Source organism: Trachinotus anak, unplaced genomic scaffold (assembly GCF_046630095.1).
Source record: "Trachinotus anak isolate AG129_WGS33_773 ecotype Australia unplaced genomic scaffold, CSIRO_AGI_Tana_v1 ptg000010l, whole genome shotgun sequence".
Taxonomy (NCBI): domain Eukaryota; kingdom Metazoa; phylum Chordata; class Actinopteri; order Carangiformes; family Carangidae; genus Trachinotus; species Trachinotus anak.
Window position 1 is genome coordinate 15,406,837 of NW_027273861.1, and position 17,602 is coordinate 15,424,438.

Consider the following 17,602-nt stretch of genomic DNA (forward strand, 5'->3'; position numbering starts at 1 on the left):
CTCAATATAAAAACTGGACTGCATGAACACAGATTCAAGACTTTTAAAACAGACAACATGAGACATCAGCGCTACTTTCTTCAACAGAAGTAATATTTATTAAAACTTCCCACACAATCAACAAAGCATCCTTGTGCACTCATAAGAGAACAGTCAAGAGAAACTTAAGTGGAAACATCCTTCTCTCCTGCTACTTGTTAGTTATGAACTTTATATCCATTTTTACTTATAAAAACAAATATCATAGTGGGGGTCATAAGTGTATAATTCAGTGGATCAGCCCTTTAAGTGCTCTACAACCTCGTCATTTTAAATCCCACTCTGTACTGTGGGTCTCAGTGCTACTAAGTCCCTCTTCAGAGTCAGACACAGCCCTGTTTCTACTCCAGTCACACTTGTCTTAATATAAAATTAGATGCTTAGTTTGTGGAGACAGCAACCACTTATCTTAAAGAATTGCCCTTACTGACCTATGAAAATGTAACACCGGCTTTTGGTAGTGAATGACACATTGTGTATGAGTAATGTATCAAGAACATACGAACCTGGAGCCAAACAACATTACAGACAGTGACTCATGTCAGGTGTGTGTTTCAGTATGCTGGATAAATACATGTAAAATCCAATGACCTCTTATTCCCAATAAAGTATTGGAGCTCAGTCTATTAATATCAAAATATGCCCACAACTTTTATAAAACAAATTATTCTTCACATTTCATTAAGACTTTTCTTGATCTGAGCCTTAAAGCATTTGACCTTTGTAGACAACGTCATTATCCAGAATAGCTCATGTTTCACTGATGCCTATCTAATGCCCATACTCTTCATGACTAACCCAGGTGCTGCCAGACTGACCAACAATTCAAACAAAACGTTAAAACAAGTCACAGTAAGTCCTGGTCCATGTGTTTGTCCGGTAAAGGTCATCCTACTAACACACAGATGTTAATATTAAGTCCTTGTCACAGAATAGTTTAAAAACAGCAGCCAAGGCACAAAACAAAGTACAGTAGAGCAAACCTTAACAAAAACCTTGTTGAGAAATCATGCTGCCTGTCACATTGTTTAAGTAAAAAATGTAACACACACACACACACACATCTGATTTAAGCCCATATTTAGTACATTTTTTTTTTCTAAAGGCATCATTTTATCAGAGGATGCGTTCTTCTCTGTGCACCAGGGGGCACCACATCTCTTCTAAGAACTAACCTTAAACATAACTGACTACATCAAATCCTATCACAGAAAAATATAATATTTTTTAATTCCTAATGAACTTTTATGCATTTCTGCCACAGATTAAAACTATTTAAAAATTACCTGTTGAGTAAATGGTTCATAAAAATAGTCTATAAAGTGGTTTGTCAACAGATTTACTACAATCAATGTTTTCATAGTCTGTACAATCAGCTATACTGTGCGTGTGGATACAAAGCTGGGGAAGTGAATTACTACCTCATTCTAGCTTTAGTTTCCTCTGTTTAAAACATATTATAACACGTGGTAGGTAACAGCTTGATCCTGTATAAAAACATTTAGTTTCTCTTGTTGACCAAAGAAAGGATAAATGAATTATAGCAAAGTTTCTATCCTTATGTATTAACAAACAAACAGCATAAATACAAAAAACATTATTATTACAGTAGATGTAAGGGGATTTTTACTGTCTCCTTGTTTTGCCAATTAGTTTTTTACAGTATGCAGTAGTATGGGTGACAGTAATGATGGCCTTTCTTCCTAATCTCACACTGGGTGTGCTGATTTACAATCATTTGTACTTCTTCGCCCTCTTTTTTGAAGATAAGCAGAATGCAGACCTACCCTGATCTGAAATCATCAATGGACCATGTTGGATGTACACAAGCCGTAAGTAAGTATCATATGTCAGAAATAAGGTCATCTCCATATTTTTCCAGTGAGGCTTGGTAGACGAGGAAGGGGGCTCCTCCACTATCTGGCTTTGGGCAGTCTGCTGTTTATATTCCTCTGGTTGGTCAGGTTGTTCAGGACACAGTTGTTAGCCAGCGATGCCAATTTGGAGTTAATTGCACCCTTCCTTTGCTCCCAGCTGCGCTCGTCCCCGTCTTCCGCGGGCTCCTCCTCCTCCTCGTCATCATCCACCTCACTCTCCTCATCACTGCGTTCATCACGCTCAACCTATGGAGAAAAATAAAAGATGATGAACAATTTTGTGATCCCAGCATCATAATTTCTTGATTTTAACATGTAGTCCTCTTTACCTTGCCCAAGAACACAAACTTGTAGACCATGCGCAGGATGAGATATGCCCAGAAGATGTGCAGGGCTTGCAGGATTAGCAGCAGGACATTGAAGAAATAATAACCAAAGAAGGGCTGGAAGAATTCTAAAGACACCACAAGGGTTGAGTAGATCACTCTATAAAATAAACACAATAAGACACAGTCAGTTTTGACCCAGCCTAGTGGCAGTTCAAGACTTAAAATTTAGGACTTTAAAAAGTTAAGAGCATTTCGACCACTGAAGTTCTGTTTCTCAAATGACAATGTCAACTCTTTGCCAGGACCTGTGAACCCTCTGGTCTCAGCTAAAAAAAACAGTGATGTGAAGATGGTGGTGAGAGAAAAAGGAGCATAGATGCGGGTATTTGAGACACAACTGGGTGCTCCAGAACAATGGAGCAAATCATCAAACAAAACATCAGTACTGACTGCAGAGACTACAAAAACAACTTTCAAAACATGGCAGTGGGTGCTACAATACAAAACACTGGAGCTCACTACAAACCACCAACTGATCACTGCATAAAAGATATTTTAGGTTTGATCATCTGGTACCAAAAATTCAAATCCAAATGTAGAGTCAAAGTAATTCTGGATTGTTGAGGCTAATACATATGCCAATATTTGTGAGTTTAAAAAATAATATATCAGTCGACGTTAAAACATAAACACATAACATAAACAAACATCTTAATAAAGATCACTTAAATAACTCTGACTACTGGAGTGAACATTTTACAGTAGACAAATGTACATGTCAGTGCTCTCTAGTGGACAAACTGTGTCACAGTCACGCTGTTTCTAAATTACCTCAAACCTACTTTGACATTTCTGCACTCTAATTTCTTGTCACTTCCAAGCCAACATGTACACTGATACCAACATATCTGCAATAAGCTGAAATCGGCTGATATAACATCCTACCTGCCGGGAAGCACCACCAGCCTTGTGACAAGGAAGACGAGAGCAAAGACGACAAACAGCGAGTCACATGTCCTCGTCCAGCTGGCATAGTGAAACATCTTAGCAGACTTTTGTAAGAAGAAGAAAGATAAAAGTCCTTGTTAGTTATTGGTATTTGAACAAAAATGGGAACAGACAGGCTTTAGCTTATATCTATTTTACCCACTATGATTATGTTTGCATATGACAAAAAATGACCAATGCTGTTTCCAGAGCAATTTACAGTTAGTGGGTAACAAAAGCTTCAGTGTTTTGAACGTAGCACTGAAGTGCAAGTTGTCTGTATATAAATAACTTTTAGAGAACATTCCAGTAACGTTCACCAAAGGTTACATTTTCGCAAATTTTAGCGAACTTTTCTGGAACGTTCGTCAGAGAACCTTAAGGGAACGTTCCCTTAAAATCAATGAATTCAGGTAATTGAGTTCAGAACAGACTTTCAAAGGCCACAATGTCATTAAGAAACAGTACTCTTCTCAGAAACATACACCTGGCTGCACAGAGCTACTGGCTGAGTTTGACATCCTCATAACTTTCTCTTTGTGACTTATCAGAGGCCAGATGACACCCAGTCACACCTGAGGTCCCGTGACTCGCTCTACACATTTCCTGCTGACAATCTTGATTTTCAGATGTTATCAGTGAAATGTGACACACGGGAAAACCGTCCAGGACAATGGACCCATTGTCTCACTGAGGGACAAGCAGGCAAGAGTTATTTTACAGCTGCAAAGCATATTTTTATTTTTACCATGGACCATAATGATTTTCCGTGTACAGTGAAGTTCATAACAGACACAGGGGTATAATGTGTTAACGTCCGCAACAAATACACAATGGCTGTATTCGTGTCAAAACACTGTGAACGACTAGACAAAACTAGTTCAACTTTCGACATATTTTAATAATGCATTTCCTCCTTCCCTTTGCTCCAAGTCTAAAAGTACACGATCAGATTTGCTAGTGTTCTGCCTTATTTTCCTCCCCAAATATGATCACGATGATGGAAGAGAGACGTCTTGGGTCAATTCTGGAAACATTATTCAACTTTGCAGAGAGAATCAATTGCCATAGACTGAAATTCAGCTGTGGTGTTTTACCTCGAGAAGGAAGTCGGAGGAGTCATGTACCAGCATCACCACAGTGCCAACTCTCACATAGTTGGTACAGTAGGAGAAACCAATGAGGAATATGGTGGCAATGTGATGAATTACCTGCTCCTTAAAATCCTGGAACACACGCACACACAAACACACACACACAAACCACACAGCATGAGAAGAATGTACAATAATGTAACCATGACGTCAGCAGCTCTCCACCTGTGGTCTTGTTCATCAGTTGTGCCCGAGTATTGGAAAGCCAAGATTTACATGTTGTCTGCAGTAATTTGTTCCTGTGTCTGGAGCTCAAATATCTTTGATCAGCAGCTTTAAAGCCTCTTGTGAATAACACAAAACCACCTTATTTTTCATTACAAGCTTAAGGAAACTCCCTAAAAGAGCTGAAGCAGCAGCTGCAAGCATTTCAAAAGGTTTCCTTAAAGAAGAGAAATGTGGAAAACAGCGGAATTACAGTGATTAGTTATTGTAATGTTACAAAAATACAGTTTATCAAGAGAGCAAAGTGTAACTGAATAGTTTAGAGCATATTTATTCCTCATTTTGTTTTTATTTCAGTGTGTGCCAAGTCTCTTATGCAAGATTTTAAATCCTGCAAAACTCAGTTTTAAAATGAGAGCAAACACAAAGTACACCAAGTTATGATGTAATAGCAGATAATCCAGTGCATAATCCGCATTAAGTATAATCATGCAACAGAAAAACAAGGTTTGGATTACACTATGCAAAACACAAGACTAAGTGTGTGACGTTTAGCTTTTGGGTTTTGACCACTTGACTAAAAGTTCAGACCTCAGGCACAAAAAAAATAGGAAATGCAGAGGAAACCATCTGAAAAGCAGCAGGATGTCATTCTGAGGTTTTAAGTGTGTGTGTACAGTATGTATGTGTGTGTGGGATGGTACATCCTTGAAAATCACACTCACTTTTCGCTTGACATCCACAGAGACACACATGAGCAGCGACAAATAGAAACCCATTTCCAGGATGTAATACCAGTAATGAGCCTCGGCCACAGGCTAAAAAAAAATTAGAGGAAGAGAGAAACAATAAGTGACAATTTACATACAGTGCTATGTGCCTGCAAGAGAAGCATTTCCATCATCCTGCCTATCTGTGAAGCCCCAGGAAAACACACAGAAGATCTATTCTGAAGCTTTTACAGGCAGCAAAGCACAACTCTCACACTACATTTTGTGAAACTGCTGGCAAAACTCCACCTTCAGTTTTGCAGACGTGCAATTTGTTTTACCATATGCCGTGTTTCCAAAGCTCTGTACGCTCATATAAGACCTTCCCTCACATTCCCCTATAGACGTCAACCTGCTCTCTAAAACAGGAAGTGTTTTTATTCAAAGAAAAGTGGTGGTGTGCTATCTTAAATCAAAACACTTCTTGCCGAGCACAGAGCACTCAAAGTCTGCAGTAACACAATCAAAGGAAGTTGACTGAGGCATTTAACCCCTAAAAACATCCTTTCTCCCTGTCAAAGACCACAAGACCTCAGAAAAGGCAAAAAAGGTCAGCGGCAGTATTGCCTGCAGGGGTTGTAATCAGTCAAATTGCAGCTACAGAGACGTGCGCCTCTGCATTTTTTCAACTGTGTTCTGTTCGTGGTCATGACCCCACAAGGAAGGGCTGCTCCCCTGGAGGAATGCCGACCTGCAGGCATACCTGTCATCAGCACAGGGAGATATTAGCTTTTCTAACTGAAGGTAAAAAAAAAAAAAAAAAAAATCTGGAAAGACAAAAGCATTCAGGCCAACTGTAAAGGAAGTGAAGGAACAGAGATGAAAGTTAGTGGATGGGTGGAGTGTGCTGACCAATCTGTGTTATAATCCTTTTACAGAGACGAAAGACTTCTTGTTGGTTGACTCCCAGCTATTGTTTTTCCCCACTCACTTTTTGTTATTGTATGTCCATGTTGTATGTCCATTTGAGGGTAGATAGATTCTTGGAATAGTGCCTGACATCATCTGGTGGCAGATTTTTATTAACATAAAAAAACCCTCCAAAAAACAAAAAAAGAAAGAAAACATTTGTCTTCCAAAACTTTGATTTCATGCTGTTTCCTGCTCACCTGTTTGGGATATCCCCTCCAACACTCTCTGTGATCCCACAACCATGGAGTCTGGAATATTGAGGAAACAATAATTCACATGAAACAAGTTGTTGCCTGGATATTATTTAAACCTCGTAAACAAACAGAGGGTAATACACAATGTAACTATGATACCATGATGAAACATGTATGTATTACACTAAATCCACTACACTCACACCCAACTATAAATCCAGCATCCTCCAATTTCTATTCATTCACATTGTATTATTTGTTCTGAAGTGTAATTCAGTACAAGGACATGATTATCGGTAGGATGAAAAGCAAGCGACCGATAGACTTACATTAATTAATGAACCAAGCCCGGCTGTGAACGATACAAGGTAGAAGACAAACCGCCAACTGCCCAGATAAAAATAGACACATCATTTGTGAGGGGGTATGGATAAAATGATCATGAACAAATACAAAAAACTGACAAAAAGAAATGTATCACTGTTTTAAAAACGGATGAGTAAAAATTTTTAAAAGCACTTGAGTACATAAATTCTGCACCAGGCGATTTGCACACTGCTGAAAAACTAATCAGGAGCAAGAGTGTAAAACTTAACAGAGAAATCTTGTGACAGGAGATCGGTGAACTTCAGAAAAGCGCAGAGTTTCCTGTGCACAAATCGCTCAGTTGTCGCTGTTTAGTTGAGAGCAAATATACGCAATATGAGTTTGAATAGTGGGGTTCTCTGCTCTGCTACAGCTCCACTCAGCTGAATCCTTCCAAAACAATGAACCTGCTGCAGCTTTAATTCATTCAAGTGCATTTAGGAAGAAATATTGAAAAACTCACAAGGCCTCGCAGAACTTTTTGGTATTGCTGGGTCGGTCCTGGTTCCTCCTGTGTCTGAACCAGGTCTGGATCTTCCTCTGCGAGAGTCCACACTGCTTCCCCAAGCTCACCACCTCACTCTGAACACACACAAGCACAGAAACAGATTTACACACAGGGTATGGGTGCATTCAAGGTTAGACTGAATTTTGAACTTTTTTTAAAAAACTTTTTTTAATGTATTAAGATATTACTGCTTCATAACTTGGTAAAGTATTTTGATACAGAGTGTTGTCATGTCACTGTCTGAGATGCAGCATGTCACATGTGATATATTACTGGCCCGAGCACTTTACTGATCTCCCTGACAGTTGTGTTCCTACTTCCTAACAGGAGAATATAGATCATACAAGCTGTATATTGTACCTGCATACCAACATGGATGACTCCTACAGCGTTAAATGTGTTTAAGCTAACCATTTGCTCTGTGCTGATGAGCCTGTAACAAGACGACTGTAGGTCTGATGTTCCCTGTTTACAAAGGGTTCTGTTACTGTCCCTTTGCTGAGTGACACTTAATTACAAGAGTGTGTTAGTCTGAGCTTGGGCAGCACAACAACACACACACACACACACACACACACACACACACACACATTCTCATTTAGCTACACTGGCTATGTGTAGCACTCTCTTTGTGTTGTATTAAAGGATAAAATACTGTATGTGCAATATTTTCTCCTGACAGTGTTGTGCAGGTGCCTGCAGCCTACAAATAAAACTCATCCAACTTTATCTCTCGCGTGATTGTGGCCTGGTATTTACATGGCACAATACCAAAAGCAGGTGCTCCAGGTCACATGGAAATAGAAGATGTGTAAATAAGTCAGGGTACATGACCATGCACACATGCAAGCACACACACACACACAGACACACAGACACAAACGGACACGAACATACACACACACAGACACACACACTGATATGCCAAGTCATGTCTTGTCCTGACAGGTGCACAACTTTGCGTGTTTTCACAGGAACATCTGTGTCGCAATATCAAACCAAGGTGGAGAATTTTCACATGAACCTAAACTTTTGTTGCTTGCGCACACCTGTCGACTGATTAAAGGAAAGGAGTACAACTATCTGCACAAAGGAACAATTGTAATTGTTGTAGAGTTTAACCTGCATTTCTCATGAAGAGTTTCACAAAAGGAAATATGTCAATAAGGGGTGATAATGAGAACAGATAGCATTCTGATGGTTAAGCTTGTAATATCCTGTGTAATTAATATTTATTGCACCTTTGTCTCCAGTTAATTAGCCTCAGCATGACTCATGTGAACTAGGTAAAATCCCACAGGTGAAGTTCCTGTTTTTTTTTGTTTTTTACAGTTCCTTGTTCGGCACCAGCAAACAAATCATCCAAAAAAACTGCAGAACAGTCATGCTCATCAGCAACAACCACTTCAACCACACCCAGCGCACACTAACACTCACAGGTATTACTAACAAGCGGAAACACGGATAAAACTATGTTAGTTACACCCATTCATTTTCACATCCACCTTTTTCACTCTCTTCATTTGGGTTTGCAAATGTATGCAAACTTCCATATGCTAAGTCATGCACATTCCTTCAGTGTTCCTGGCTATTACAAACACACTAAGCATTATCAGTGAGAGGCTCGTATTAAGTACTGTACTGTACTGCCCTGTTAAACAATCCAATGAATGAATGCATTTGTGTTTCTAGTAAAAAGAGCACTTTAGTGGTTCATCTTTGCTTTAAGCTAAATTCTAGCACAGTTTTTAGGAGAATATTATCGGCCAAAGTCTATGACAGTAAGTAGGCCCTGAATAACTGTCTGCAGGCTACATACAGCAGCAAGTTTGTACTGCCTGTTTGAAGCTTAAGAGGCTAAGTTTGGGTCAAAAAGATTAAAAAAAGCTGCTCATGTAGCTTATTGCTGATTGCCAGGAAAAGATAGGATTTGGAAATGACTGATTTAAAACAAAAGAGATTTTTTTGTCATCAGCAAAAAATGGGAAGGGAGTAAGAAATACAAACTTGCGATGGCTGCCGGCTGTTTTGTTTGTAGAAGGTCTCCAGCTTTGGGATGGAAGCGGCTCGAATCCGAATCCGATCCTTCACGCCTAAATATTTGCTGAATGGGATGGCGATGAGCCTGAGAGGACAGAGAACAGGAGAGTAAAGAAAAGCTAATATGTATTTTCTACATCAACTTCAGTCTTGATTGTACAACAAAGTGGATTATAATCCCAGAGGATCTACTGAGGTGACATCAACAGCTGTCCAATGGGATCCTACTACAGTACAGTACAGAGCAATGGCAACAAGACAGCTCATTATACTGCTCCTGACAGCCTGCAGAGCCACTCCCATGGGTGTATTGTGACATTTGGTCAGATGGCCTATGCCATTAGCTGATATGGCATCAAGAGACATTTGATCTGCATGTGTGTGTATTTCAGAGAGATGGAGACGGACCGAGCACAGGTGAGATGTTTTGATAAGTGTCTACGTGTGTGTCTGTGTGTGTGCAAGTGCATATTCACGTGTGTAACTCTATCTCAGAGATAATCATGCTGAAGTGGGCAGGGAGGGAGAGATCAGAGAGAATGAGAAGGTCAGGGCAGCTTTATACAGAGACACACACAGTCTCTGGTTACAGGAACACACACACACACACATGCACACACAAACATGCTCACACACCCCTACCTCAACACAGGAAAACAGCTGTGGCCTGGGAGGATCAAATGAAAACATACCTTTTCACCTTCCAGCTGACTGATGGCTCCTCAGATGTAAGAAACACCTCCAAACTCCTCCGTCCACCACAACAGCTACCAGCTAGCAAACCCAACACACTGGTGCCCACCTCTACAACACACACAGGTGCTTACTGATATTCCACATATGCTATTCTCCACCCACCCCTGACTGCTACTAATTCATCTAATGTTACTACTCTAATACTCTAACTAATAAATGAAGGTACGAACACAGTCTGTACCAAGCAAGCTTGCACAGTTCATCATTAGGGCAGAGAATATAGCAGCTGATAAGAGAAAGCATTCAAAAACCAGCCTATCTGTCCTTCCATCATGAGGCTATGCATCCTGTCTTCGTCATCCAGATTCCTGTCCTCTTACCAGATAAGCGTGCAGGCAAGCTGACTGAGACATTGCTTTGTACAGCTGCCTTGTTTTTAGGCATCAGCTTACAGTCATGCACTTCTGAGCATAAAGAAAACCTCAACTTTATTACCTGAGATAGTTAGGAAAGCATTTGTTTTAAATAATTGATTCTATTGATTAAGAAGGAGGAGAATACTCTAAAGGACCATAGAGATAGGATTTCATGTGATTCTGAAATGTTTATGATGTAAGTAAATTAAGGTCAGTGCAAGATTCATAATGTGGTTCAATAAATTTGATTTATTTTCTTTTTTGATACACTTGTGCCTAGAAAATGCTCTGTAAACAAACGATCACATACTTGATAACATCACTTGGCTTTCACACACTCATCACACCTTTAAGGTGATATGTGCATCAGTATTTCAGGAGTAGTATTTCAATGGAAGCATTTTAAACTGTAATATAAATTAGGGTGACAACTAGCTATTATTTTCAATTACTTTGAAACATGAACATCAAAATATCTTATATCATGAGGTGACTTTATGAAATGTCTTGTCTTTCCTGATCATCAGTCCAAACCCCAATCATATTCAATTTACTATAATGTAAGACCAAGAAATGCAGCAAATTCTTACATTTGAGACCTGGGAAGGTTCAAATTTAAGAGCTTTAAAAATAGTCATAAATAAGTTTTCTGTTGATGAACTAATAAAGTAATTGTAATGCTCGTGTCAATATAGCCTTGAATGGTGTTAAGTGCTACAAACAATACTTCAGAGCTGTTGTTTAATATTTAAAAACCAAACACACTCCCCAGGTATGTCCATTGTCACAATCTTATACCGAAGATAAGATTCAAGTCCCTCTTGCCGTCACCACAGAAGTGTTTTGACCTTTTCCACAAAGTCTCCAGATGCTTCAGCAGCCATTCTCGTAATAAGCACAACTGGGGATTTACATTACAGTTTTCCCATCTGTCTTTTTACCTCTTGAGCACCCAGTGGTTGGTATATCTCTATAAGAGGGTTCAGAGGCTGGTTGTTTTGTTTTTTTTTCCAGCAATTAGTACAGTGAATCAACACAGCACCAGTAACCATCCAACATTAGAGACAGAGCAGTTTACAGCAACAGCCTTTAAAAAATTGACCAATCATGGTTTCCCTTATACTGCAATTTAACCTTCTACAGGTTCACATCAGCTAGAAGGAAACCACTGCCAGCATTGCCATATCACAGTTATTATCATCCTCCTTCCTCAAACACACACACACACAAACACACACACAAATGTTTTATAAGGTCCCAGTCCGGTTCCTCTGGTAGGAGAAAGAGCTTTCGTACTGTCAGCAGCTAAAACTTCCTACTCATGATGTCTGCCTTCCACTGCACGTCTGATTTCCCGCCCTCCATCTACTGGGAGCACTAATGAAGGATAGAGGAGCCATTATCCTGAGCCACACAAGCAGCTTTGCAGGCAGCATGCCAGCTAGTCAGTCAGACAGCATGACCACAGAAAGTCGAGAGGAAATTATAGGAAATCAGACACAATGTTTTTAAACATTTTGCTTTCACCTGGGTCTCATCATGCTTGATTGTTCCCCTTATACTGCTGCAGCATTTCAGTTCATGATTGTAGACATACCATAAACATTCACGACTCACTGCTCCAGTGAGTAAAGCCCAGTTGAAGTCAAAGTTAACAACAACAATGAAAGTCTTGCACGTGTCATTTCATGGTCCAGTTGTGATGGGAGGAAGGTGTGTCTCACCTCTCAAAGACATATCTGAGGGCGATGAAGGTGACAGCCAATGGCAAGGTGTAGATGAGATCCCTGGGTAGGGGAAAGCGGCCGCCGTCCTCCTTATTCTCAATGTCCTGCCAGCCGGTACCAGGGGGAAGCCAGTACTCCTCCTGCCATAGCCACTCATTTAACAGGGCCTCCATCCTGAAGAGAGGGGGGGAACAGTGTGAGTGTTTGCTGGACTCCTTAGCAGACCTGTGCTGTTAAAACATTAATGTATGCCTCATTCATATTTATGCCAAACAGCAGCTGAGATGCCCAAGATTAGAAATTTAAAAACACAGAGGGAACAAAGCAGCGTCTTGCATGTTCACACTTCATATTGATCTAAATGAGCTACTCCAGGGTACTTTCATTACTGATTAATCTTAGGGTTGTTTTCTTGATCTCTTGATCTTAGTCGATTAATTGTCGGTCTCCAATAACAGAAAACAGGGAAAAATGTCATTTTAATTTTTCCACAGCCCAAGGTGATGCTTTTAAATTCTTTATTTTATCCAATCGTTAGTCCGGAACCCAAAGAAACTCAGTCTGCAGTTGTACATGTCTCCAGAAAGCAGCAGATGATCACAGGAGATGTGTGGCACGTTTTGCTTGGAAAATGACAACAAAGACCCCTTTTAAAAATAGTTGCAGATCGATTTTCCGTCAATCAACTTATTAATCAACGATCATTTCAGCTCTGAACCACACACAGTTCTTAGCTTGCCAGGCCTAGAAACAACGGCACGTTGCAACAGAATACAAATCCACCAGCCTACCTTTGTGGGCCCCTTTCCAAGCATTAGTCACTGCATGTATCCCAACAAAACCAGAACAACTTAACCTTTCTCTCTCTCTCTCTCTCTCTCTCTCTCACACACACACACACATTCATAAACACACAATCAGCACAAGCCCATCAACACTCACCTCTTTTGGGCGATTACGAAATCACACGCCTAGAGTAGGTGGGTTTGAGTCCTTATGTAGCCTACAGTCTCTCTTAAAGGCTGCTTCCCTATAGCGTCACATTGATTGGCATATTGATTATAACGGCGGAGCATGATGCTGTACGTCAAAGCCTCCACGCAGCAGCCAGCCAGCAAGACAAAACAAAACACCCCGCACAGCTGAGCAGACACTAAGGCTCTTCTCTACAGAGAGCAATAAACGAGGTTTTATTGTGAAACACATGCAGCGTGTTATTCATGGTGATAATGCCGTGGAGCCTGGCAGCGAGCACGAAGGAAGCCCACCTCTCACATCCCGCTGCAGCCTGCAGCTGGACGGCCCCGCCAACCCTCAGCCCACCCTCAGCCCACATGTGTCTGTTTTAAACGCCAGAAAGCCGAGGAAAACGGCGCACCGCAGAACACAAGTGCGATATTACGGTTACCTGTCCGCTCTCCTGCAATGCGAATGGGAAGCGTCCACAGCGCCGAAATGGAGAGGAGGAGCGTGTTTGACGCAACCTGCTCCTGCCGAGGGTGGAGAGAGAGAGAGAGAGAGAGAGAGAGAGAGAGAGAGAGAGAGAGGCGCTGTCATCATCAGCACCATCATCATCACCACCACCATCATCGCCGCACTGGGTTGTGTGCCGTCCTGCATGAGATAAACATGTGCTTCAAAACGTATCCCATGAGCCAGTGAAATGTTAAACATGCCTAACAGCAAATAACTGAGCACAGGCGCATTTGTAATAATCATAATATAATAATATAGTTGAATTAGTTTTGGGACATCATTCTGTGTCAATGTCAACATTTCCAAAAAAGAGTGAACATTTTATTTGTATTTGTCAAAAACATTTTCACAAGTTTGTCTGCTTTGGAAACTGCTGAAGGCATCTCACCTTACTGGTAGATTTTTCATCCTCTATGAAGAAAACTTTTTTTTTTTTTTCAGTGCTCAGTGAAGCAGCTCCTTACTGGAGTACACCAAAAGATGTGGCGTTAATATAAAGGAGTTAAGGACATTACATAGAGCTAACATGCACATAACAGATAGGAACAAAATGGAAAGTAATTAGTGACATTTTGTGTTGTTTTAGATAATCTGTTAGTAAGCTAATCATGTTACACTTACAACAGAAATCTTTATGACAACCCTGTATTAAGATAATTTACAACATGGCAGCCTACTTTCAACAGTCATGTTTGTCATCACCAAATAATTCATTGTTTCTTATGGCCTTAGCATACCTTTGCATACAGTTCAAACGGGTAACGCTAAAGTAGTTGTTATCAGAGAGAAACAGTAAGTTTTCACTTCACAGAGTGGATTCAAGAACCTACACCAAAGGTGGCAGGGGAACAAATTCAGTCGGCCTATGGGAATATTTCCTGTCACTGATAACATCTATCAATCAACCGTCATGTTAAGAAAGCTGATAACATTTAGAGCAGGGCTCACATGACGCTGCCTCTCATACCAGTCATACTCTGACAGTATTTACTGAAAGAGAAAGGCTTCTGGAGGGAAATTCCACTGGGCAGGTATTTATGTAGACAGCATATACAAACTCACTTTTCTCCTTGTATTACTAAAAAAACTTAAAGTTATGAATCATTATGTAAAGCTTGGAGGTAGAGGCTGGTGATGGGATTTAATAATGTATGCAATTAACATTCATGTAGGGGGCAGCAGCGTCAAAAGTTGTCATATTTTACTTAAAGAAATGGCAAAATTCAGCTTTTTCTCTTATCTTATACATTCTTGGCTTGCTTCACCTCAAACACCAGAAAGCATAGATGTAATAGTCTAAGGAATTATTGCCCGATGTCACATAATCTTTAACCTCTTTAAGTAATACAGGCAAGAATACAGGAGCTGTTATTCTAGGTATCCTGGGCTCTGATTTTTAAAGTCCTGTTCACCTCTGCACAGACAATGTCTGCAAGAGATTGGAGGGAAAAGACTCAAGGAAATTAGATCTATGAATACAGGCCAAATAATTTAACCACTGCTTCCTGTGTTACACAGTTTGTGGAAGCCAGACAGTAAAGGCAAACGCCGGTGTTCTTCATTGCTCTGCAGAGCTGAATTTGCAAGCCCATAAAGAAGGCAGCTCCACCTGTGCTAATAGGGTTATAATGTACTATTTGCTACAATTAATCATATCTAAGAATGCATATCTAAGAATACAAAGAGTACATACATATATATTATATACACTCAACGGCACTCACCAGCCACTTTATTAGGTACACCTGTTCAACTGCTAAGTAAAGCAAATATCTAATCAGACAGTCACAAGGCAGCAACTCACTGCATTTAGGCATGTAGACATGGTCAAGACGACCTGCTGAAGTTCAAACCGAGCATCAGAATGGGGAAGAAAGGTGATTTAAGTGACTTTGAACGTGGCATGGTTGTTGGTGCCAGATGGGCTGGTCTGAGTATTTCTGGGATTTTCTCGCACAACCATCTCTAGGGTTGACAGAGAATGGTCAGAAAAAGAGAAAATATCCAGTGAGCAGCAGTTCTCTGGGCGGAGGTGCCTTGTTGACGCTGGAGGTCAGAGGAGAATGGCCAGACTGCTTCGAGCTGATAGGAAGGCAACAGTAACTCAAGTAACCACTCGTTACAACCGAGGTATGCAGAAGAGCACCTGTGAATGCACAACATGTTGAACCTTGAAGCAGATGGGCTACAGCAGCAGTAGACAACACCGGGTGCCACTCCTGTCAGACAAGAACAGGAAACTGAGGCTACAGTTCGCATGGGTTCATTAAAATTGGACAATAGAAGACTGGAAAGAAGGGTCAGAATTTGGCATCAACAACATGAAAGTATGGATCCATCCTGCCTTGTATCAACGGTGCAGGCTAGTGGTGGTGGTGTAATGGTCACAGCCTACCTGAGTATTGTTTCTGACCACATCCATCCCTTTATGCCAGCAGCCTTGCCACAAAGCTCAAATCATCTCAAACTGGTTTCTTGAATATGACACTGAGTTCACTGTACTCAAATGACCTCCACAGTCACCAGATCTCAAATCCAAATAGAGCACCTTTAATAGGTGGAACAGGAGATTCACATCTTGAACCTAATAAAGTGGGCGGTGGGTGTATATCTATGCTCACATGTCTTCAGTCTGTTGTTTACTTTGCTGAAATTGTTCATGTGTAAGCATGTGAGCAAACTGCTGAGCATAATGTAGACAGAACATGTGACTCTTCATCTCTCCATCTCGAGATGAAGAGATTTTTCTGTCTGCCTCTGTGGAATTCCTATGACAGGTGTGACACGTCCTGCAATAGGTTGATAACATAAGTATGATGTCACGTGAACCAGTGGATGTATACCACACACAAATCTTCACTGTTTTTCAACCCTCGCAGAGTGATTTACAGTCACAAAACAAATGTTTTCAGGATTATGATTAATTTGCTTTGTGAGGCCTTTGCATACTGGAGTTGCACCACAGAAATCATGATAAGCCCTCTGGCTGACAGGTGAATAATTGAGTTGTCATGACGATATCATCTCTAAAATGAGGGCAGGGACATGTCCCCAAGCTGTGTGCGTTCTGTTTTCACTGCATCTTTGTTGTATTGGCCAGCTGTTGACTTTTTCACACACCAGAGTTAATGTTTCTTATCTCCTCAGACTTTTAGGATGACCCATTTCCTATATGCTCATACTATAGTACACCTACAGTACAGCCCTATATCAACATGCCCTACTTGCCTAGATGTGTATGTATGCTCGTGTTCAGTCATACACACGCATATGCACATTCACGGCCCCTTTTTTACTTCCTTGTCATATAAGCGACTTATAGGGAAAGTAAACCATTAGAAAATATGTGAGACGTAATTATGACAACGTGAGAGGAGGAATGCGGGCTGTCTGGTATATTAGTGGGTTATCACACTTTACACATCAAGCTGGTAGAAAGCAAACACACATACATGCTATGGAGAGAAAAACACACCAAATTAATACAGTGAATGTTTTGCAATATTTTCAAAAAGCAGTAATGCAGGAAAAGTGAAGTCAGTTTTTGTTTTGAAATGAGATCATGTGGTTTTATAGAGTGGTTTTCTCATGGAAGTTGGGGTTGCTTTGTGTATGTACTCAGACAAGCCTGTGTGACTAGGAGTGCGTGTGTGTGTTGGAGAACTGCTACATAATTGGTATAATGAGCAAAACATTGGTGTATGACCACCAGTTAGTTCATTTCCTTTTTACAGCCAATCACAACAACAGTTGTGCAAACACTCCTCAACAAGTAAGGTGCTGAATATTCACCAATGCTGAACAACTCCAAGCCATGTCTGCATTAATAATGAAACTTAGAATGCTGCTTTGTCTTGTTAGGTGGGATTGCTGCAAAAGCAGCCCCACTATATGTTCTTCTCAGGTTCAAAACTAGTTTATTATCCACTATTATTATTATTTTTTT

At 40.5% G+C, this 17,602-nt stretch overlaps 1 protein-coding gene across 2 annotated transcripts; it reads right to left on the bottom strand.

The window, feature by feature from the left end:
• Positions 1 to 72: 72 nt before the first annotated feature.
• LOC139627167 (ceramide synthase 2-like) lies at positions 73 to 13,735 on the bottom strand. Of its 2 annotated transcripts, none has more exons than XM_071487870.1 (11): positions 13,589 to 13,735; positions 12,178 to 12,354; positions 9,309 to 9,426; positions 7,257 to 7,375; positions 6,757 to 6,814; positions 6,431 to 6,481; positions 5,277 to 5,369; positions 4,330 to 4,458; positions 3,191 to 3,297; positions 2,246 to 2,402; positions 73 to 2,162 (listed from the first exon to the last, which is right to left on the bottom strand). In XM_071487870.1, the coding sequence occupies exons 2-11, from the start codon at positions 12,351 to 12,353 to the stop codon at positions 1,956 to 1,958; spliced, it is 1,215 nt and encodes a 404-aa protein (XP_071343971.1). In that variant the 5' UTR covers position 12,354; positions 13,589 to 13,735; the 3' UTR covers positions 73 to 1,955. The 2 variants fall into 2 exon arrangements, with proteins under 2 accessions (XP_071343971.1, XP_071343972.1); XM_071487871.1 differs by having other exon boundaries at positions 13,123 to 13,599.
• Positions 13,736 to 17,602: the final 3,867 nt, after the last annotated feature.